The following is a 24,303-nucleotide window of genomic DNA, read 5'->3' on the forward strand; positions in this document are numbered from 1 at the left end:
ACAGTCTCTGCTATATTAAAATCTGACAACCTCAATTTTGACGCTTTGGCTCAGCTATAGCAAATTGCTTATAGTTTGAACAACAAATGGTGGGAAATGAACATTGCTCGATTGAGAAGATTGCTGAAACCGTTGTAGTGCACGGTTTGACTCACGTAGAGCTTTGAGTTTCTTGTGAGCGGGCAGTTCAAATTCCTCGTAACCAATGTGAAGTAAAAACGTTAATATCTTCGTTAGGAGTTCGTTTCAGTAATATTCGTTGCGTTAATCGTGTTGTACGTGAAATTCTGGTTAAGAAACATGTATCAGATTGCTTGAATTCGCACCTTGTCTAGTGGTCCATTCCACGAGGAAACCAAAAGAACCACTTTTAGAACCTCAAAGTTTCGTATAAACGAAGTTACAAGCGTTTAAATTTTCCAAATGTTGTCCGACTTCTCCTATTGACTCGATCCACTGTGCGACGATCAAATGGACTGCATTTTGCAATTTGGAACTACAAATTCTGGCCCGGTTTAAAAACAACATATGTGCCATTGGTTTCCCTATGCACATAAGTGTTTTTTCAGATGACCCAGAATCTATAGTTCCAAATTGCAAAATGCAGTCCAAATACGACCCTGCGAGTTTTCTAATGCAGCGGGTCTCTTCGGACTTCGGAGCTCAGTATAATTGCTAAAGTTGGGAAGTTTTAACAGCTGTAAGATGCGCGCGTACGGTAAAAACGAAAGGGGAAAGACTTGCAGCTGCGAGGCATTACTCTTCGAGAAAGTAGCTGAGGACGCATAGACTCGATGCCTTATTGGCGATCGTCCAATAATAGTAACTTTTTTCTCCTAATGAGACCTAGGCATCCTCAGTGTCCGCGTTGTCATTAAAAACCCCAGGGATGGTAAAACTGCCGGACAGAGGGAATCGAACGAGATCCTGTCAAATTAAATCTCAATTTAAACGAACCATGCTCGCGGGAGGCGAAATCGGCGTAAAGGATCGATTATCGATACCTCGCCATTTGAAACTATGGTAAAGAATCGATTACTAAGGTGTCGCTGCGAACACCCTGATAATCGATCTTTTTTCATAGGTTTGAGTGGCGAATCAATCGATATATCGCAAAGCACGCCACGCCACTGAATCGGTTGTCATTAACTCTCCCAGTCTGATGAACTTGCTGGGTCTTAGGACTCCTAACATGTCAAATGAGGACTCGCTAGACATTGGAAGAAGGGGAGACAGAGGAACCAGACACAGATGAAACAGGAGAAGAGATTAGAAGAGACGGCAAGAAAAGATACTGCGGGCAGATACATAATTGAAATTGATAGACAAAGCTTTCGACAAAGAAAACGAAGGGATTATGGAGCGATGGGGTTGAGACGGGTGGTTTTTAGAGACCAAGGAGGAAAATGATGGACTAACTAAGTGGTCTCTCATGGGTTGCCGTTAGACTATACTACTTGCATCTTCCGTCGCAAAGCGAGGTACTTACATGTTTCTGCAGTTTTACCATCGAATGCCGTCGATACACGGAGAAAAAAACTTCGTGCGTGGGACCCGAAGTTTAGGTCACATGGATCTCTGAAGTTTTCGGATTGAGCATCTGAATACTTTAGGTCCAGCTGCTGAGGTTTTGATCACACATCTGAAACTTCAGTTCTTACATCTGAAGTACTTCGGTTTTCACATCCAAAAAACTTCGGCTCTCACATCCGAAAAACTTCGGTTCTCACATCTGAAGTACTTCAGATGTAAGAACTGAAGTTTCAGATGTGGGATCCGAACCTCGACGGCTAGACTTAAAGTTATCAGTTGCTCAATCCGAAAACTTCAGAGATCCATATGACCGAAACTTCGGGTCCCACGCACGAGGTTTTTTTTTCTCCGTGTACATCGATGGCCAAAAAGCGTCACCACGTACCTCCATTGCTGGTGTTTCAAGATCCCCGCTCCTAGTTTATTTTCTCGAAGAGAAAGAAGTCAATTTATAGCTTGAAATTTATACAGAATATTCTACTAACAGAGAACAAAAATCAAGAAAGTTTCTAAGAAATTTCTTTGACTGGATTCACAAAGAAAAAATACAATTTGACAAGAAGTCTGATACGTCGCAAACGGAGATACGTGGTTTCTCACTTTGGCCATCCGTATATGGCCACAAATGAACGCAATTCATTTTTCGAAGAAGAACAAGTCAACTTTATCCAAGGCCCTGTCCACACGAGCGCGGTTCGAGGAACTTATTCGACGAACTGCTCAGTTCCCGGAACTTATTCCTTGAAACGAGGCATGCTGTCCACACGAGTTCGCCCAAACTGAAACCGGAACTTCAATAAAACTATACAATTATCGCAAAATAATAGATTATTACGGCCGCCAAAGTAACGAAAATAAATGTAAAGACGTGTAAAGGACGTAAAAAACAAAAAAAAAACAAATTCACATCAAAAGAAACATATATAGAAGCTCAGAGTACGGGGGAAGCTCCGGGTTTTGGAGGAATAAGTTTTAGCTCAGCTAAAACTTGTTCCGGGAACAAGTTCCTCGGAATAAGTTCCGCGAACCGCGCTCGTGTGGACAAGGCCTTATGGAACGCAGGGCTCAAGCTCATCTCTTATGGATATGTCGCAGGTAAACGGTAAAATCAGGCATTTTGTCAAATACCTAGGCAAATAGTGAAATATTCTAACTTAAATTGAGATGCTGGTTCTTTTCCTGATTTTAGACAAAATATTAATTGCTCCTGTAAGAAACAATTCTCGGTAAAAATTTGGATCACATAATAGTATTTTAAACGATTTTTAGCTCCTGAACCGACACTCATCTTGAAATTTTCAGCATGTCATAAAATACAGAATTTTTATAAAGTGAACATATAAAAATATGAGAAGGAATTAAAGAGGCAGAGACAAAAAGAGTTCGTAGGTTTGATGAGTTATTTTTCCAAAAAATATTGAAAACTCGCGAGCTCCTTGCCATAAATTCACAAAATTGTGTAAACCGTCAAAATTTAACTATTTGCTTAGGCATTTGACAAAATGCCTGATTTCATTATTTGCCTGCGACAGATATACGTGAAAATACATGAAATACGTCCATGTAAGGTCGTGTAGACGTGCCGGGGACCAAGCATTCGATTCTATTCTGATTTTTCCTACTGTTTCTTGTGTTCTAATTGTGTTGATTTATCGTGTTGCAGGATAGCGGAGGGATTGGCGCTTTGGGTCTATTATGATAGACCCGAGTTCATCGGAGGAGGAGAGTGATGAGGACCAAAGGCACGGCCACGCTCCTTCGAACCCCCCGCGGGATCCCCGGAGGGGGCCCACCACCCACCCGGCCACTCAGCACCATGTACAGGAACCTCCCGCCACTACCCTCGACGCCCCCTACTCCACCACCGCCATGCCCAGGTGAGTCTCATCTACTATGTCTCTGTCCAATATTGCACTTGCGCTCCATTTAACCCATCCAACCCAAGGCATCAAGGTTGTCACAATCAGGGGAAACCGGGAAATGTCAGGGAATGAACCACTAGACAAGGTGCAAATTTCAGCATTCTGATACATGTTTCTTAACCAAAATTTCACGTAAAACACGATGCGCCAAACGAAAATTACCGAAATCAACTCTTTCCGAAGATATTTAACGATTCTTGGTGCGTGAATTGAAATCACCCGCTCATGAAAACTCAATGCTCTACGTGATTCACAACGCGCGCTAAACGTTATCATGAACGCTTCTGCGATAAAAGAATCTGGCAACCTCAATCTTGACGCTTTGGCTCAGCTATAGCAAATTGTAATCCAATCGTCAAGTCACCTTTATTTGCTTTCTATAACAGGCTTGACAATTTGAACAATAAATTTATCCTGAAAACCATTTCAAATTATGTCTTTGTAGCCATCTGGTACAACTTCAATCGTCAGGGAATTTTAGCAATATGCGTTGGGGAAATCAGGGAAATTTCAGGGAGATTCATTTTCTAAATCCTGTGGCACGCTGGGTATGCCTCCATGGTGTACAGGGTGTTCGCAACGAACACCTTGATAATCGATTCTTTACCATAGCTTCAAGTCGGGCAAAATCGATAGTCGATCATTCACGCCACGTCACTGACCTCATTATCGAGATACATTAGAGATTTATTATTAAAATTTATTAATTTATCACAGTATAAAAACTTTATAAAATATAGCTAAAAGAGATAATGAATGGACTTAAATGAATGAATATTCAAATCATCATAATAATAGAGTAGATTTCGGGGACCAGGTAATATAAATATCGCATATAACAAACGTTACGGATGTACCACGGGGGAGAGAGAGGGGGGTCATAAGATACGATTCTTAACGCTATTTATCTCAAGAACGATCGCTATCCGGAATTCGACAGAGCTGCACGGCAAACGATACCCTTGTCTCCCACCTGGCACCCGATTTGGCCCGTCCATCAGATCTGGGAAGGAAGCGGGACCTCTACTGCCGTGCTGAGGAAAAACGTCGTATGATTATTCGAGGGTTGCCAAATTTCTTTCGATAAAATGTTTATTTTTGAGGGACGCCATGCATATTTTACTTTGAAATTTTCAAAAACTTTAGCAGGGTGTCTGGCGTCAGGGTTTTCCCGACTCCATCAGGATTCGAGGTCAATCAGGATTTAATCCTGATCTCATTAGGATTCGAGGAAAAATCGGTCGTAAAATCAGGATTTGAGAAAAGCTTGTTTTTAATCCTAAGAACTTGATTCTAGAGTTCTGCTTTCGCATACGCTTATGCAGAAATTTTAATTTTTCTCTGCAAAAAAATCAGGACTCAGAAAAATTATGAAATCAGGATTTCCCACATTGGAAAAAAACTAGACACCCTGTTTAGGTGAAATCGCGAACACAATTACGTACATGAAAAATTCGAAGAAAAATATTTACAAATTTTTCCGACAATTCGTGATTTACCAAAAAAAAAAAAAAAAATTGGACGTATTTATGCTAAAAGATTTTATATTTCAGCAAATTTATTTTCATTACCTTTTTTTCATATAATAGCATGTAACTTTCAAAGCCATCATTTTTCTATGCAGAAGGACTTTTATTTCTATCAGTAATACTCAAGATCTACGAAAAATATCTATAACCAGAATAAACCTCTTAGTAACAAACATTTCTTTTAATGTAGCAAGAACAGTTTTATGCGCTCTTCCTTTTGTATCAAGAATCTATTCAAAGGAAATTATTGTAGAGATAATTGTAATTAAACCATTAAACAAAATCCTATCTTCAAGTTTTATCACCTTAATAATAGTAACCACAAGTTATTCATTTAAAAAAAATGATAATTATTAATTTCTCAATGATTTCACAGTATACATTTCACAATGTGCATAGGGTTTGCATGCAACATAGTTCCTTTTAGCATGAATACGTCCATTTGACAACGCCTGAGGGTTCATACGGCGTTCTTCCTTGGCGCGGCAGTTTAAGCCGAGATTACCGGGATAGCCGAGGAGCTCGAAAAAGGATTCGAACACCCCCTCCGCTCCGCCCCCTTCCACACCTACGCACTCGGGGGGTGAGTTTATCTCGTGGGCGGGGGGTGGAGGCGGGGGAGGCGCACCGTGGATTCGTCTCCGCGTGCCAATAACCTTTGAGTTCTCCTCCTTCGAAAGTGCTTCAAACGTCTTCGGAATCGGAGACACTATCAATAGACGCCCGACCCCCACCCCCGCGTCCCACGTTCCGTGTCACGTCGAGATTTCTTCCGCCTCTCAATCCTCAAACGATTCAACTTCACTTTACGTCGGGTCCCACTATTTTTGGATCGCTTTAGTAGAGCGTTTTGCACTGGAACAAAAACACATTGGATCTAGAGTCCAGACTCTTGAAAACATTGACAAGAAAAAGGACTCTTGATTCAATCAGATTTAAGCTTAAATCAAAAGGAAATCCGCTCAAATTAAGAGGCTTGGTTCTAGATTTGAGCTTAAATCTGATTTAATCAAGAGTCATTTTTCTTGTCAATGTTTTGAAGAGTCTGCACTCTAGATCCAATGTGTTTTTTTCCAGTGTGGACTACTTTTTGTGAGGGAACGTATTGACTGATTTAGTGGCTGCGTCGATCGATATAATATCGAGCCCTCATTGGAAAAAACAACACATTGGATCTAGAGTCCAGACTCTTAAAAACATCGACAAGAAAAAGTACTCTTGATTCAATCAGAATCTAGCTTAAATCAAGCACCAAGCCTCTTAATTTAAGCGGGTTTCGTTTTAATTCAAGCAAAAATCCGATTGAATCAAGAGTATTTTTTCTTGTCAATGTTTTCAAGAGTCTGGACTCTAGATCCAATGTGTTTTTTTCCGGTTCTTGTTCGAACGTAAACAAACAGAGAACTTTGTTTCTGATTCGCAGCTTTTTCACCATGGTGGTAAAATGGGTTTTAGGGCGTTTCGTCAATGATTTTTTGTCCGCGTACCTGTTTTTTTTTTAGTAGTTTACGTCCACGCGTCTTGTCGGCAGGGGACTTTTGGTCCACTTACAACACCTTTGCAACACCGCTGTCGTGAAATAGTTGCTTGAGGCACTGTGGTGGTGGCCGTGGTGCGCTGCGGCGCACTGCGTAATGCTTGAAGTATCCCCTTAGGTTTGTAGGCGCGAAATGCGCATTGGCGCAATGCTTGAAGTATCCCCGTAGGTTTGTAGGCGCGAAATGCGCATTGGCGCAATGCTTGAAGTATCCCCTTAGGTTTGTAGGCGCCAATGCGCGTTTTGCGCTGGCCGGCCGCCCGCGCCGCTCTTTGTTTGGCTCTAATATTTAAACTCGCGGAGTCAGTGTTCTTCAACTCACGATGTCAAATTATGGTTGCACACTCTGCACGGATTACCCTCATACACGTTGACGGAAAAACAATGGAGGATGTGGTTTGTAATAATAAATATTAAGGTGGTTCCGTATCACATTTAATGATTTCCAAAGCATTTTAATGTTTGCTTTTATATTTTGTGCTTTTACTGTGCTGCAGCGTGGTGTACACGCAATCAAATGCTCAATATTGGACGTATTTGACTCTTAAAGATCGATGTACAAATGGGTTAAAACTAAAGATTGCGTGCTTCTTGGTTTTTTCTCCTGTTTTATTCATTGTTTTACAATTTCTTTCAAAACAACTACGACTCATGGAGATTAATATGGATGTCATTGCTTGGTAAAGGTTTTACAAATATTTACCACGTTTTAAAAATCTAAATTTTTTTAAAATGAAGTTATATTTTCATAAAAAGTAAAAAAAAGAAGAAAAAAAGTGTGTATAAGGTATATTTTATATCAAAAATTTTAAGGATAGAAGTAAAACCAAATATTCAACAATGACAATTTGAAAAGATGAATCAAAAGAAGAAAGTAACATCTCATGTAAAAAATGTGTTACCATAACAACACCTTCTCCTCTCTCAATGTTCTCATTTCGATATTGTTTACATAATTTTACACACGGACTAAAATATAACGCTTGTACCAAGTCACTGTTGCTTATTTATCGCGTGGACGTAAAGTACTGGGCAAGATAGGTGCGCGGACAAAAAATCGTCGACGGAATATCCTGAAACCATCCTCTGCATGCTTTCTGCTTGCGTTTTGGACGCACAGCAAACACATTTTCAGGCTAGAAATTCGCAGAAGAGGGCGGTACTTTACTACTAAGCACTGTTTCCTTTCGCTCGCTGGAGGAATAATGTCCTTACTGCTGTCTAGCCCGAAACTACGTCATTTTCGCTCATTACATACATGACTCTGAATGCATTTTATGTGCGCAAGCAATTTGCCTTCAGCTGAGTCTGCAGCAATTGTTGTTACGAATATATTGTGCATGCTGATTTTAGCACATTACATAATTGACTCTTTGAAGGCGTTTTATTTACGCAAGTAGCGCACTCTGTTGGAGAACGAACGAATTAGCGCACATGAAACGCCTTCAGAGATTCAAGTATGTAATGACCGAAATCGGCACGCTCAACATGTTCGTAGCAGCAATTGCTGCAGACGCAGCTGAAGGAAAATTAAAACCCGTTTAATCTTCGTTGAAAAACAGGCTAGCTTTTAAATTAATGAAGTTACCGATTGAGAGTTGTATTTTACGGTTCTTTGATGGAGGGTCCTCGAAAATTACAAAACGCGGAAGAATTGTATTATTTTGACAAAATTTAAGATATGAGTGGACCTTTGGTGCTATTTACTTAACTCGTATAGTTTATTTTCATTCGTATTTTGTATTTTTGTGGTGGTAAATCATTATAATCCCTTTGAAGGACTCATTTCTAAAGTTATAATGGTGAATTTTACTCGAGGTGTGCGGATACTGACCTTTTCATGATGCTTTTAAAATTCCTCCTAAAACTATCCCTTATTTAGAGTGCAAAGCATTATGAAGCCCTCTAACCAAAGGTGAAGGGGTTGTTTAAGGAACGATTACGAATACTGCCGTGCTGAGGAAAAACGCCGTATGAACTTTTGCATGTTTCCAAATTTCCCCGGGTAAAAAATTTATTTTGGAAGAAAGTTATACATTATTTTCCTTGAAATTTTCAAATATTTCAGATTAAATTGGGAACAAAATTGTCCGAAAATTCGGGAGAATAAAATTTACAAATGGACTGCGTTTGGCAGAAAGGAACCAAACCATATCAAGAATTGCTAAATTTAATTCAGCAATTCAATTTTTTACAAGAACATTTGCGAATTTTTTTGGAATTTTTAGTCAACTTTTTTCGTATTGTGCAAAATATTCACTGACTTTTGAAAAAAAAATCCGCTCAATCGTTTTCGTGTAAAAAAATTGAATTGCCCCGCTAACTTTGTCAGTAGCAGATGTAGCTTGGTTCCCTTCTGCTTAACGCCGTCCAAATGTTCCCAAATGCTTCATTTGTCGAAATAAATTTGGCGACGTCTGAAGGCTCATATAGAGTACCTTTATTGAGAGAGTATGGACAACTCGATTTATGTAGCTGTTGGGGCCCAAAAGAGCGGCGACGTGTATGACTAAAATCACTGGAAAAGTGCCGCTGCCAACCTATGCATTTGAAAGATTAATCAATATGGCCGACAGCGCATTGTAAACAAGCGTCTTTAAGGATTAAGACTCTGAAACTGAGAAAATTCATGTGAAATCAAAGTTTTATACGTGATTTTATAATTTTTGATCAGTGCACTTACTTACAGTTTAAATTAGCACCACTGGATAATTCGAGTTTATAAGTTGGCTGCCCTTTTGGGCCCCAAGAGCTATGCCGCAATCAGACGCTGAATTTAGCACCTGAATGTGGAAGTCAACAGTCATCGCCCAACGGCTGAAATTTAGAAAATTCGAGTTATTTTCATCCAGATGTGTATAAAATCTACTCGAATAGTTCAGACAAATTCAAAATTGGTTCGATTGTTGCTGAGGATCGTTGCTGAATTTTGAGCGTCACGCGCAAAATTCAGGCATCGGGCCGATGACTTCCACATTCAAGCCACATTCAGCTCCCACATTCAGCGTGTGATTGCGGTGCTACACGACCTGATCAAACCTATCTTCCAAGTATTCAAGTTGTCCATACTCTCCCTTTAAAGGTACTCCAGACTCATATGGCGTTCTTCCTCAGCAAGGCAGAATTAGAGTACCTGTATAGCGAGAGTATGGACAGATCGCTTCATGGAGGTCTTAGGGCCCAAAAATGCAGCCATCCCTTTAACCAACTTCTACCACACAAAATTTCACTGTCGATCTGCAGAGTGTGCAAATTCCAATTCTAACCAATATGGCCATGAATGTACAGAAATGAGCGTTCTTCCGCAAAAACGAGTAAATTTATGCAAAAATTGAGTCAAATACGTGCTTTATAAACGACGGTTTGTAACAAATCGTTCTGGATAATTGAAATTCATAGGTTGGCTGCATTTCTGGGCCCTAACTTTATTCGCAGAAGCATCGGTGAAGGCCTGATGGATTTTCGGAGTTTCACATCTGTCCATACTCTCGCTATACAGGTACTCTAGGCAGAATAGGACCGTAAGCCGCGCGACCAGCCTCACGTCGCCCGCCGTCTGTGAAACCGAGGCTCCAGCCAGAAATCCCGCGAGAGGGCGCGGCATCGCGGCGCAGGAGGCGGCCCGGGCTCATTCAAGTGCCGCGATGATCTCGTGATACCGGATACCGCCGCCTCCACCACCGCGGTGGCGAAGGTAGTAGGTGGGAGGGGGGTGACGGGCCCGGGGGAGTGGGAGGGGGACACCGGGGGCATTGATTAAAACAACTCCGGGATTAGAAGGACGTCGAGATACGAATCCTGGTTGGAGGTTTCATTCTGTCAATGGCTCACTACGTGTACTCCCAGAGGAGAGCGCCCCCCTCCCCCCACAACTCCCCACCCCTTTAGCTCCGCGGACTCGCGGCATCCTTGCAGCCCCCTGTCAACCCCCTCGTCACCCCTTCCATGATCGACCTGGCCGCGCTGTCGGATCGCCACCGTCACCCAGGGACAATATATTTTTAACACCCCGTACTAGAGTCCCTTTATACCCAGAGTTACGACAACTCACTTTTGGTTGGGCTGAAAGTGGCCTAAAAAAAATCCAATTCTGATTGGTTCTCGCTCATGGAGTCACAAACGAGTGCGTCAAGATGGCGGTGGCTCGATGTGAACAAAAATAATGAAAATATTACCTAATTGTGGTTTATCAAGAGTAAATTGTTATTTCTATCGGTCCAAAATGAAAATAGATTAAGAAATTATTCACAAACCAATCTCATTTTCTTTTTAATTGATCAACTTTGTTGATGTTGTTGTTTTTGGATGACAGACATTGCAGGATTCCTGATCCTTATCCCTCAATATCGTTCGTTTGGGTGCACTCGTTTGTGCCTCCATGGCCAGCCAAGGCCGGCTGCCAGTCTGCTGATAATCGAGTTGTCTTAACTCTGGGTATAAAGGGACTCTACCCTGTACCTACAATGTTATCGAATGATGCAGAAGTTACAAAAGGAATTCAACGTTATATTCTACCCATCATGAAAAGTAATGGGGAACTTTATCTGCATTTGAATACCCTCCAACTTCCACATGAAAGTTCCTTTTATTCTAACAAACGAGTGGAAAATGAGAGGAGAAAGCGATTATACTGCCGTAGTACATCACTTCTATCACTTTCCCACCATTCCGGCGCGTTTAAAATTCCTTCCAGCCCTTGGACTTTTAAAGCGGGCTTGCCCGGAATTTTGGCTGCAAAATTTTCAAGTAAACTACCCATCTGGTACTTTCAGATTATTAAATAAAAAACATAACGACGGTGGAAGTCCGCAATCACATAACTCGTTTGCGGTGTCTGAAAATCTCCGCCTCTATGTTATTTTTTTAAAGGAAAACAAATTGACATAACTCCTCGAAGTTTTTACAGAATTTTCTTCGCAAAGAGAAGAAAAATCACGGCAGTTTCAAAGAATTGCCGTCGAATAGTTTTCCGTTTAAAAAATAAAGTATGACAGGAAGTCTGCGACGTCGCAAATCGAGTTATGTGATTGCCGACTTACACCGTCGATAAGGTTTAGTTACTGCGAAGGGTGCTTCCTCATGATAAAAACGACGAGTAAGGGTGCAAATTTGTAACAACACCTTGTACCCCTTGTACTTGTACAAAACCTTGTGAAATTGGTAAAAAATTGAAGACGCTCTAAAGTCCTCGCAGTGCCGTGCTGATAGCCGCGGTGAGGTGATAAGCGCCTAGTAAATCAAAACGCCTTCAATTCTGTGCGTATGCAACCCGGATGTTCATGAAACACGAATAGTTGCATCCAGGCGCCTGGATAAAATTAGTCACCGCGGTAATGAGTAAGGGGGCTTTGACGGTTCCTTCTACAAAAAGAATTGGTCGATAAAGTTAAGTATTCAGGATTTCATCTCGACGTTGTCCGTTTTCCGAAAAATACATTTTAATTGCTTCTTTACAGTTAGATCTGAGTGTGATTGTTCAACTTTGTAAAATTGGTGAAAAATTGAAGACGCTTTGTCTTCCAGAGTCCTCGCAGTGCCATGCTGATAGCCGCGGGTGAAGTGTCGAGCGACTGAGAAGTCAAATCGCCTTCCATTCGCGTATGCAACCTGGACATCCATATAACACGAATAGTTGCATTCAGGCGCCACAATAAAATTATTCACTCTAGCGCGGCAATAGGTGAGGGCGCTTTGCCCGTCCTTCCTTTACAAAATTTAACTTAATTCTAAATTAGGGAATATGCAGGTGTCTTGAATTTTGTGAATTTCATCTTTAAAATAATACTGCCTGGAAAACTGAGTGCGAAGATATCCTTGGTTTTGAAATTGAATAATTATTGGAGAAAATCTTACAAAATAACCTAAATGCCAAAATACATGCACCGGTAAAAAAAGTAGCTTGGATCTAGAGTCCAGACTCTTAAAAACATTGGCAAGAAAAAATACTCTTGATTCTAATGGAAATCCGCTTACGTAAATCAAGAGGCGTTTGCTCTTCGATTCAAGGAAAAATCCGATTGAATAACGATAACGTCAGATAACGTCATAAAGCCGCACATTTTCTCACTTTTAAATCTATTTTCTCCGATTTCCCGTCTCAGAAAAAATTATGAATAATATTGCAAACTCAGCTCTTTAGGCACTCTCAGGTGATGTAATAAAATGTTTGTGTGTAACTTCTCCATTGATCAGATTTCAAAAACATGTAACACTTGATTATTTTTTAAATGCTAAAAATGCTACTATTGAAACATTTTGCGTGTGATTTTAGCCGATCCCTGTCGCCAGGAAGCGCCGTTTCGATGGAAACATCGAGTCTCAGCGCAGGGATGGGCGTGGGTGGAACCTCGAGAACCAACTCCATCCCGAGGCCGACGAGCCCTAGTCCCTCCGTCGTCAGCGAAAAGACTGAAGTTGACCTCCAGGTAAGACTATCGCTCCCTTACATCCTTCAACTCAACTAGATATTTTAAAAGCAACAACAAAGCACGCAAGCCTTTTCTACGTACCTCCTTTTCACGAAAAAAAAATCGAATTTTGCTTTAGCACTTAAAATTTTAAAGAATGTGCAACAAGGATGAATGAGGGGCTTGGAAGACAAGGCACAAAAGTTCGGTTTTTGAAAAATCGAGATATATGTATTAATGATTTCAAGTGAAACTAGTCTTAATGCAAATTCTGTGAAAAATTCGCTCCCAAATTCCCATTTTTAAGCATCAAAAAGTCAATTTGAACTTTTTTCCCGCCATAAGGATCCATGTAATTTCGAAACTTCAAGCTCGTATTTCTCGAAATAGCCAAAACTGTACTTATGCGCCTTGTCCTCTAAGCTCTTATTTTGAAAGCAACTACAAAGCACGCAAACCTTTTCTACGTACCTCATTTTCACGGGGAAAAAATGAATTTTGCTCTAGCACCTAAAATGTCAAGAAAATGTGAATGATTGCTGATTTTACAACCAAAAATGCTGCGTCAACTACGTCGACGGTTAATTCAACAAATTCAATGTTGAGTTAGCATTTTATTTTAAGTAAAATCTGCAAAAAAAAACAAGGAAAGTACACTTAAATTAAGAATAAAATCGCTAAAATTTAAAAACTCGAACTCAAGTGAACTCAAACTTCAAAACTTAAGTAAGGAAAAATTGAGTTTTTAAATTTTAGCGATTTTATTCTTAATAAAATCAGCATTTGATACTCGTCGCACGCTTTGTCAACAGTATAAATGCTAAATCAACATTCAATTTTTTTCTGTGTTTATCTAATATCTTTGGACATGCTGCCGAATAAAGTAAACTTAACCAACTCCCATACTCTACTTTTACCCTTTTTTTTCGAAATTTTCGCCTCATGCCACGCTTGTCTCCAAGACAACCTGGAAAGCATGCAAGTATGCAGGCATCGATTCATTGTCCAGTCCTTGACCTCAGAACCTGATTCTGCAGTCAGTCAATCTCCAGGCCACCAACGAGCCTCAAATTTCCTGATTGCGTCATTTTTGTCGCGTTTCGCGTGAAAATTTCGATTTTTTTTTCTGATTTCGTCACATTTAGACACTGAAAAGTATTGAATTTTTCTGTTAAGCAGGTACTGAATTTTTTTGGGAAAGTAGGTACACCAAAGGTCCTGAAATAGAACTGATTTTTCGCTACTAGTTTTAGAGGCACCCTTGCTACGTCCTCTGTTGCCTCTCCGCGATGGTAATTTACTGTGACGTAGGTATACACTCCGGTGAAAATTGCAGCGGTGGGTGCATATGCACCACCCGTGTCGGTCGATGTGTAAAGGGGGTTTAAGGGGGTTGGGACGGGTGGAAAGGGGGCGGGGGGGTCTGAAAATTCATGAGATGCACCGTGCAGTGAAAAAACGCCCCACTCCGACAAAAGCACGCTCGATATAGCGCTTCCTTGAGCTTTGAGAGGATCTGCGAACCCTCTTTGTCCTGGCTCCAAGTTGCCAAAATTATCTTGTCAGAGGTGAGCGAAGTGCAGGTTCTCGTTAGCTAGAGTGCCCTTTTGTTTCCTTTGTGACGTCTTACGGTGCCATGTTCTGCAATAATTTGCAAATTAGATCAAATCCAGTTCTACTGCATTTTACCTGAAGTTCAACCTAAAATCTTGAAACGAGGAGCTTGGAGGACAAGGTGCATAAGTGCAGTTTTTGAAGAAATTGAGATATTAATTATTTCAAGTAGAAGTAGTCTTAATGCGTATTCTGTGAAAAATTCGCTCCTTATTTCCAATTTTTAAGCATCAAAAAGTCAGTTTGAACTTCCTTCCCGCCATAAGGATCCATGTAATTTCGAAACTTCAAACACATATTTCTCGAAATAGCGAAAACTGCACCCAGGCGCCTTGTCCTCCAAGCCCTTCAAACATCCTCATACAATCGATTTTGAAATTTAAATGTTTCCATCGGATATTCGAAAATTATCAATGAACGCATTTAAATCAGAAGAAATTATATCTACTGTGACATGACCCCTGTCATACATGTATTCTCTTGGATCTCAGGGCTCGTGTCGGAATTAATTTAGTTCCTTTTGATTTAAATGCGTTCATTGGGAAGTTCATTCGATGGGAACATGTAAATCACGTTTAAAGGCAGTATGTTGCCATGTTTTGTGCTAAAAAAATACGTATAACATGATTGAAGCCTCGTATATTAATACTGTGCTAAGGAAAAAGTCGTATAAGTCTTCAGGCGTTCCTTTGGTAAATCAAGAATAGCCAGGAAAATTTTTAAATATTTTTCTTCAAATTTTTCAGGTAATTTTGTTCGCAATTTTACCTGTTAAGTTCCTGAAAAATATTCATAACTTTCCTCAAAAATAAACATTCTATCGAAGGAAACTTGGGAACTCTTGAATGCTCATACGGCGTTTTTCCTAAGCACGGCAGGATAAGTCGTGAGGTGGATAAAACATTTGTTTCCGCCCGGGATCGAACCGGGGACCTTCCGCGTGTTAGGCGGATGTGATAACCACTACACCACGGAAACTGAGTGAGTGTTGCGAATCTGACCGATACTCAACAGTGCAGACTGTCGTTATGACGGGCGATTAAAAAATTCACTAATTTGCGCGAAATTCCCTACGGCCACGGTTCTTAGTCAGCACATCACGTCATTTTACGTCAGCGTTCGAAGTCCATCAGCAATGCATATATCAGGCACCCGCTCGCCGCACAGTGAGTCGAGTCAATAGGAGAGGTCGGACAAAATTTGGAAATTTTAAACGCCTATAACTCCGTTTACACAAAACTTTGAGGTTCTAAAAGTGGTTCCATTGGTTTCCTCGTGAAATACTCTGTTAGAACCACCTCTTAATGTTTAAATTGTGACGAAATAAACATCAAAATTTGCTGTTTTAGTCAAAATTTCATGTTCGACCTCTCTGATTGACTCGATCCACTGTGCGCCGACGCCGTTGCGATCATTTTGATCAATTATCAATTATCGATATTTTCTTAATTTAAACTTTAAACGCTTCTCCGTTTATACAAAACTAAGGTTCTAATTGTGGCTCCATTGGTTTCATCGTAAAATTTTCTTCAATGGAGATGTTGCATGTGTGAGGAATTTGCGATTTGACTACTGATTCTTATGTAAAAGTTTGCGAGAAACACGATGGTGCCACTGGTTTTCTCTGAAATCAACTCCCAAGCTCAAAGAAGCTCTCAAGTTGAGGCCAAAGTGGAGGGGATATCCCACGCTATCCTGAGAGTCCACGTCTACATCAAGACAAACTCTCCATTCAAAGATAGGGAGCAAATACATTGACAGGGCTGCCACTTTATTTGGGGACTCTAAGACTGAAAACACGGCAACCCTGCTAATGTATTTGCTCCCTATCTTTGCATGGAGAGTTCGTCTTGATGTAGTGGTGTAGATGATCTTGAGGTAGAGGTGGTTGACTCTCAGGGTGGGGTGGGATATCCCCGGCCATTTTGGCCTCAACTTAAGAGCTTTTTTTGAGCTTGGGAGTTGATTTCAGAGAAAACCAGTAGCACCATCGTGTTTCTCGCGAACTTTTACAAAAGAACTAGTAGTTAAATCGCAAATTCCTCACACATGCAACATCTCCATTAGCACCCCTTAAATTTTGAAATTTGACGAAATAAACATCCAAAATTGCAGTTCTAGTCAAAAATTTTATGTTCGACCCGTCTCATTGACTCCATCCACTGTGCGGCGCTGCGCCGGGGAGCTTTGAGTCTTTGGGACGCAGTCGATCGCGAACAAAGCAATTTGCAAGACATCCGCGAAAGTCAAGGGATGCAGACGGGAGGGGTTGGCGGGCAACTAAATAATGAATGAGTTGCGAAGTAATACGGACGAACGGGGAGCGAATGTAAATCTCGCACACCGGAAAACGAGACTTTCGTTATAGCTTTCGCTGCAAGCGTCGTTGTCATTGTTGGCCGTCTTTTGTACTCTCGACTAAGATCAAATAACTTTCCACTTATGTTTCTGGACTCCTCGATGGGTCTTCTGCAAAGTTCTTCGCGTCTTCGACAATTTACTTCTTCCGGCGGGCATTGCCGGATCCAGAAAATTGGCAACATTGTTTTTCTCCATTTAAATCTATGGAAATGTATCGATTCTTGGAGAGGCCAGGTGCTCCGGCAATAATCGATTCTTTAGTATCAGTTTAAATACGGGGAATCCGGTGTTATCGCATTGATTTTCGCACTGCTAATATGTGGGTGAACTAACAATTTCAGTTTGCGAAAATCGCATTTTTTCATTTTGCTTTTCCAGCAAAAGTTTGTTTCGTTGTTTTACCACCCACATTGCAAGTCCCGTTTTTAGCAATATTAAAAATTTAATACAAAATTTCTATTTTACCCCTCTTCGTGGGTATTGCACTATTCCAGCAATGTGTTTTTTTCGTGTACGTTGCCAGATTCTTCAATGGGTCTTCTGCAAAGTTTTTCGTGTCTTCAACAATTTATTTCTTCAGGAAGGCGGACATTGGCGGATCCAGAAAATTGACAACATTGTTTTTTTTCTATTTAAACCTATAGTGTCCAAAGCGGTGACAGTTAGGCGTCGTCAAAAAAGACCAAATTTCGCCGACAAGAAACGACGCTTTCGTTAGAAGTTAAAATAAAATCTGTAGAAAAACTTTTTTCAGCGTACAGACCCTCAACAAGCGAAAAATCGAAGAGTTAAGGAAATTCAGGGTGGACTCAAAAAACGGCCCTCGTAGATACCTCTTCTTCTGCAAACAGCCCCTAAATCCAGGCCGGAGCGTGGTCAGAAGCCAGAGGCCGCGTGATTTCCGAGTCGCGCGAAACATTTGCAAAACCACTCGACCCGCAAAAATGATTAGATTAAAAGGGCCGCGGAGAGGCGGGCGGGGGAGGCGTCGTCGGCAATAAAAACGAGGGGAGAAATTGCCCCGACCGCTATTATGGACGCGGGGTTGGTAGCCGGCCAAATTCTATCCCCCCCCCCCCCGGTCGACGGATGGATCAGGGGGAGGGGGGACTGCGAATACACAACGGAAGAGAAATAAGTAGACAGTTTATACGATGTCGCGCCGCGGTGTTCGAAAATCGCGCGGAGGGTGGGAAGGGGAGGTGGGGGTTGCGCAGCTTAGCCTAATAGCACTCAAACGCCACTTATTTTAGACTGAGAGCTGATTTTTCCCTTGGATGAAGAATTAATGTACTAAAAATGAGCTGTAAATTGATGGTCATGGTTTATTAGTATCATTTTAAGGGAAAACTAGGGGGCTACGCCCCCTGACCGCTTCGCGGTCCAATCTTCTGAAGCGCTTCACGCCTGAGGCGTTATATGGACGTAAATCTGTCAAACGGAACTATGTGCATTATGGTGTGAGCCCTGTTATGCATATATTCTTACGGATCTCAGGGCTCATGTCTCAATGCACATAGTTCCGTTTGGCAGAAATGAGTCCATATATTTCGCGTAACTCCTTTGATTTTATGTTATGAAGTGAGATTTGAAATTTTAAAAATCATGAAGGAACGTTCAGAGTTTTAAAGGTATTTTTATCATTTTACAAACGTTTTATTTTGAAACGTGAATATTTATATTTTAAAATTATGAATATTTATATTTATAATTTAAAACGTATATTTTGAAACGTGCAGAAATAAGTTATTTTTAAAATTTTTGTAAGGAAGTGGTTTCTTACGAACATGTATTAAATATCCTTATTTTACATCTGTAAAATCTAGGATAATTTTTTTTAACATAACTAAAAGAGGCTATCCAGAACAAAGAATGGCCAGCCAGGTTGGCCGAATGGTCAGCGCGTCTGACTCTAGGTCAGTAGGCCCCCGGTTCGAATTCCCTTAGTGGCGCAAAATGATCGCGAAACTGACTAGTGGATCTCCAGGAATAGGTCCTACTCGGCCTTAATTCCTGAAAATTTGAAGAGCCTGGAGCATGGATATGCCCACTCCTTGATGTTTACGGGCAATGAATAAAGTCTGTAATCGCTGTAATACGGAACTAAGCCAGCAGCAAAAGTAAGAGTAATCAAGTGGTTTTTTTGAAAATTGCCTCAAAACGTTTTCCGATCATCTCGTGACAGTGCTCTCATTTCCCGGAACTACCGAAGTGCCCACAGGAGTACCGAATGTCGGGACTTTTGAGATGTTCCTGAATTTTTCCCGGAACTGTTGACTTTCATGAAATGTACCGGATTTTTTGCATTTTCCGGATTTTTCTCGGAACTTTTGAAAAATCCGAAAAGAATCCCGGAACTTTTGGCGGTCATGGAATGGGAGAAATCGGAACAAAAAAGTTCCGAACCCCGGAACCTGAACTTCGCACCTGAAAGTCCGAAAAGAACCCTTTTGAAACAAACTTGTTTCTCGGTCTGCTGTTACGGCCGGGACGGTATAGCCAACCATTCGGAAATAAACAGTAGCTCGACAACACCGGAGATTGCCGTTCTGGGAGTTTGATGGGGCATGGGAGGGGGGGGGGGCAACAGAATCAATCGACGCGACAAGGGAGGGGGCTGGGGGACCAGGAGGGGGGCGGCATCAGTTCACATGTGATAATGACTATCGATTCCACCGGCGAATTAATCATTTTCCTTTCGCGGCCCTCCCCTTTTTTCGCCAGTTTTCACTTTGGCTCCCCCCCCCCTCACCCTCCTCTCTCTTTCATGTCTCCGTGCCCCATTAGTGTGGTGCTCTCTCTCTCTTTCTCTCAGAGTCCTGTTCAATTCCCTCGAAACGACTTTGTTTCCCTCTCTCCCTCTTCGTTCGACTTGGGCACCCAATCCACTTAGCCGCCGCCCCCCCCCCCCCCCAACTCAAAAGATCCGGCTCTCGAGTTTCAAGACATCAGATTGCCTATTAATAAACCACTTCACCTATCTCAATATCGGGAAAACGCCGTGTTTCATTTTTTCCCTCTTCGGAAAAACGCGAAAGTAGGATATGGATCTCGCGAAGTGAGGCGGTGCTGTTTTGAAGTGAATCTACAGCGGGTCTTAGGGAATATTGAGATCGAAGAAATTTTGGCCGAATGATTGGTGTCTCCTCAATTTTTTGGCAAAATCATGGCCGACAGTATCCGAATATAAGGCTTAATAACCCTTCGATTTTGACTAACCGAATGCAATCTTTCACATTTGGATACTGCTAGATTTATCTTAGGTCTTACAAAATATAGTCGGTCGTATTTCTGCCAAACGGAACTATGTGCATTGTGACTTGAGCTTGGTTATGCATATAATCTTATGGGTCTGAGGGCTCATGTCTTTATGCACATAGTGCTGTCGGCAGAAACACGTCTAGTTGGACTACATTGGAATATGTCAACGGAGTTTTGGAGGTTATTCCACCTATGAATAAATATTTTCACATACCATCGCTTATTTGGACGTATTTATGCTAAAAGGCATTATGTGCATAGGGTTTGCGTGTAACGTAGTTCCTTTTAGCACATATATTTCCATCAGACGTTAGGCGTATTCCGATTTCCACACGAGCCCCAGAGAGCATGGATTTATATATAAAATAGGGCTCACTTGGAAATTGAAATACGCCCTTATGTCAGAGGGGCGATGATATAAGTTATTTCAGTCGGCAAAAACCGACACCACCACCGTTTTGACGCCACACAGTGAAACGAGTTTTTGGAAGCCGGACATGAAATTTTTGACAAAAATTGTAAAATTTTACGTTTATCTTGTCACATTTTTAATTGTAAGGGGTGCTTTACACGGAAAATGTTACGAAAAAACCAATGAATATACTTTTAAAACGTCAATATTTCATATTAATATACGCTGTTAAAATTTTTATATCATGTCCGATTTCTCCCATTGACTCGATCCACTGTGCGCCACCCACCCTCCATTCCGCGCGCAATATCCCTTCGTGATAGCTAAATGGTAGAATATCTTGACCATTCCCGCGATTTACTGCGTTTGGGGCATGACCAGAATGGTTTCCTCAGAATATTTGACTAGCTCTCTCTGCCTTGGTAAGGAAGAACATCGTATATTACCCCACACATTGTCACTTCTCCTTTGATAGCAAACACATTTTTAAGGAAACTTGTGAATACTTTTCCTTAAATATCTCATACAATTGGTTTTGAAAAAAATGGTTAAACACCGTATGAACATTCGAGAGTTGCCAAGTTTCATTCAATAAAATGCTTTTTGAGGAAATTTATGAATATTTTTCCTTGACGTGTTTAGAACTTTTTGGTGAAACTGCAAGCGAAATTATAAAAAAATTGGAGGAAAAATATTCGCGAGTTTAACAGAAAATTAGTGTTTTTCAAAGGAAATTTGGCAACGCCTGAAGGATCATACGGCGTTTTTCCTTATCACGGCAGAATGGGCCTAAGTTCGAAAATCAACTCATGAACTAGCTATTTTTATTACCGAGTATTTTTAACAGAGATCAAATGGATTACATTTTGCAATGAGGAACCACTATCTCTGGCTCTCCCACAAAAGCACATATTTGCATAGGGAAACCAATGGCATGTATGTTGTTTCTAAAATTGGCCAGAAATGGTGGTTCCTTATTACAAAATGCAATCCAAATGGAGGTTAGATTTTTGTCATTTTTTTTTTTGCCATTCAACCAATGTTGGTTGTAAACTCTTAAATCGATGGCCAAAGTGCGAAACCACGTATATCCATTTGCGACGTAGCAGACTTCTTGCCGTATACCCCATTTTTTCTTCGGAATGGATGTGATTCCCTGAAAACTCCCTTGATTTTCCCTCTCTGTTAGCAGAATATTCGGTAAGAATTCTGAACTGTTAAGTCGACTTGTCTCTCTGCAAAAAATAATTTTAGGGCAGAAATTTTGAAACGATGCAGTGTAGCTACGTGGTTTCGCACGTTCATTGAGATCTTGTTCAGGAGTTGATTTCCAGCCTTCCTGTAGTGTAATTCGTTTTCCTCGTGAAATTTTGAAGAGAAAATCTATCTCATCTACTCTACCGTGCTAGGAAAAACGCCATACGAACGTTCGAGAGTTGCCAAATTTCCCCGGATAAAACACTTATTTTTGAGGAAAGTTATGCACATCTTTCCGCGAAATTTTCAGATATGTTTGATCCAATTGCGAGCAAAACTTTCTGAAAAATTCACGTAAACATATTCAAAAAATTTCCAGTAAATTCGGTTTTTGGTAAAGGAAACATGGCAACGCCTGAAGGCTCACACGGCGTTTTTCCTTAGCACGGCAGTACTGGTCCATTTAAACTGAAGTATTTGAACATTTGATGGAGGAATACCCTTGACTTAATAATCATTTTTATCGAGAGAGATTTGGCAACGTCCCAAAGTTCATATGATGTCCTTCCCGTGTAACATTTTTCTTCTAAACTTTTTTTCCTTCTACACCGTTTGACCATGTACCAGGTAAAGATGTTCTAAAATGGGTTTACGGTAGAGGCAGAGCAAGTTCTTCTACATTACTTCTGCAATAGATGAAAGGCTACCGGTGAATCTTCTAATGCAGAAGAAAATTAGAGCCGAAATAGAAGATAGCTGTCTCAAGCTCATCCGGAGGAATCCGGGGCTTCTCAGCGATATCGTAGAAGATAAAAACGATGTTGTCAGAAGAAAAGTAGCAGCTAAATCTTCTTCTACAATACATTGGAGTAATGGGCAAAAATAGAAGAAAAAATATCAGATAAACTCGGTCTACACCCGGGTTTTTACTTCTAAATTTCGGTATACAGTGGCAAAAATAGAAGAAAAATGTTACACGGGTCCTCAGGACAGCAGATTACAACTGCAAGTTCAACTATCCAAGCGACCGAACCGCCACGGGTTATCTGTGAAATTTACAAGCTCAACTTTACATATCAGAGTTCTGTTTTTGCAAATGTCATAAACTGGAATGGACGGGACAGTAGGGATAGGGCAGTCGCTTGCTTGCATTATTGACTTTACTCGCGCACTGGTTGGCAATTTCACGCGGGTGCCATTCGAATCGGGCAGTAGTGGTGAGGTGGGTATCGTTTCGATTGATTTGGAAATCATCATTCGACCGGACGAAACTATTCGTGCTTAGGAGATGTCCTTGTAGTATAAGCGAAGAATTGAAGGTTTTTGTTTTTTCGGATCCTCGCAGCACTAGGTTCTACTTTGAGAAAAAGACTTCAATCATACGAACCGAATGCACGGTGTTCAATATCGGTCGTGTAAGGAAAAGGGGGGGAAGGGATAAGAATAACGACAAAATACCTATATCAGAGGAGCGTGTATGTAGGTGAGAAGAACAAGGGGACAAGTGAAGGTGCGTAACCATATAATAGATACATATGCCATATCCAGGCGAAATCGTACAGACCGTATTGTTCGGTTCTTGAGACCGCTCTTTCGGTTCTGAGAACCGTATCCTCGGTTCATGCAACCGAGCATTCAAACCGAACAGAACTTACGAAAAAGCTCGGTCGCATAAACCGAACGATACGGCTGATATTGAACACTGTACATTCGGTTCATATGACCGAACTTTTTGTGTCAGTGTGCTTCGCCCCGCGGATAAAGCGGCGAGTGCTTGGAAAGTCAAAACGCCTTCATTTTCGTGGGTATGCAACGTGCACATCCCTCGAGCTCGAATAGTTGCATTCAGGCGTTCGTTCAGAAATCGTGAAAAAATCAAACATGGAGTGAGATTAGACCGCTGAAAATTTACCGAGTTCAGGTCGCATCAAGTTTTTTTTTTTTTTTTTTTTTTTTTTTTTTTTTTTTTGAAAAGAGGAGAATGCTTTGAAAATTTGAAAAGAAAACACCTGCGTAATTCTCTAGCTCAGAACCAGTGGCGAGGCGTGAATGATTGACTATCGATATTTCCCTATTTGATGCTACGGTAAAGAATCGATTATTAAGGTGTTCATTGCGAACACCCTGTTTATCGATCATTTTCCATAGGTTTAAATGGCAAGTCAATCGATGTATCGCAATTCACGCCACGCCACTGGTTCTGAGCTAGAGAATTACGCAAGTGTTTTCTTCTCAAATTTTCAAAGCATTCTCCTCTTTTCAAAAAAAAAAAAAAAAAAAAAAAAACTTGATGCGACCTGAACTCGGTAAATTTTCAGCGGTCTAATCTCACTCCATGTTTTATTCTGTCACGATTTCTGAACGAACGCCTGAATGCAACTATTCGAACTCGAGGGATGTGATGTACACGTTGCATATGCACGAAAATGAAGGCGTTTCGACCTTGTTGAGTGGCCCATTGACGGCAACGATGTTTTAAGCGGTGAAACTGCGCATTCACATGACACGAGCTTAAAATTACGCGCTGAAT

At 41.0% G+C, this 24,303-nt stretch overlaps 1 protein-coding gene and 1 non-coding gene across 10 annotated transcripts in view; one reads left to right on the plus strand and one right to left on the minus strand.

Moving 5' to 3' along the window:
- The window catches only part of Cadps (calcium-dependent secretion activator 1), a 259,032-nt gene that overhangs the window by 123,614 nt on the left and 111,115 nt on the right, over positions 1-24,303 (plus strand). For all 9 annotated transcript variants that reach the window (XM_019041273.2, XM_019041278.2, XM_072304444.1 and 6 more), the window contains exons 2-3: positions 3,197-3,410; positions 12,793-12,946. In XM_019041273.2, coding sequence (XP_018896818.1) covers positions 3,229-3,410; positions 12,793-12,946 — 336 coding nt within the window. In that variant the 5' untranslated portion in view covers positions 3,197-3,228. The remainder of the gene's footprint in view (positions 1-3,196; positions 3,411-12,792; positions 12,947-24,303) is intronic.
- Positions 15,448-15,520, minus strand: TRNAV-AAC (transfer RNA valine (anticodon AAC)). The gene has a single exon. It is a non-coding gene; the product is annotated as a tRNA-Val (tRNA).

Source organism: Bemisia tabaci, chromosome 9 (genome assembly GCF_918797505.1).
Source record: "Bemisia tabaci chromosome 9, PGI_BMITA_v3".
Lineage (NCBI taxonomy): Eukaryota > Metazoa > Arthropoda > Insecta > Hemiptera > Aleyrodidae > Bemisia > Bemisia tabaci.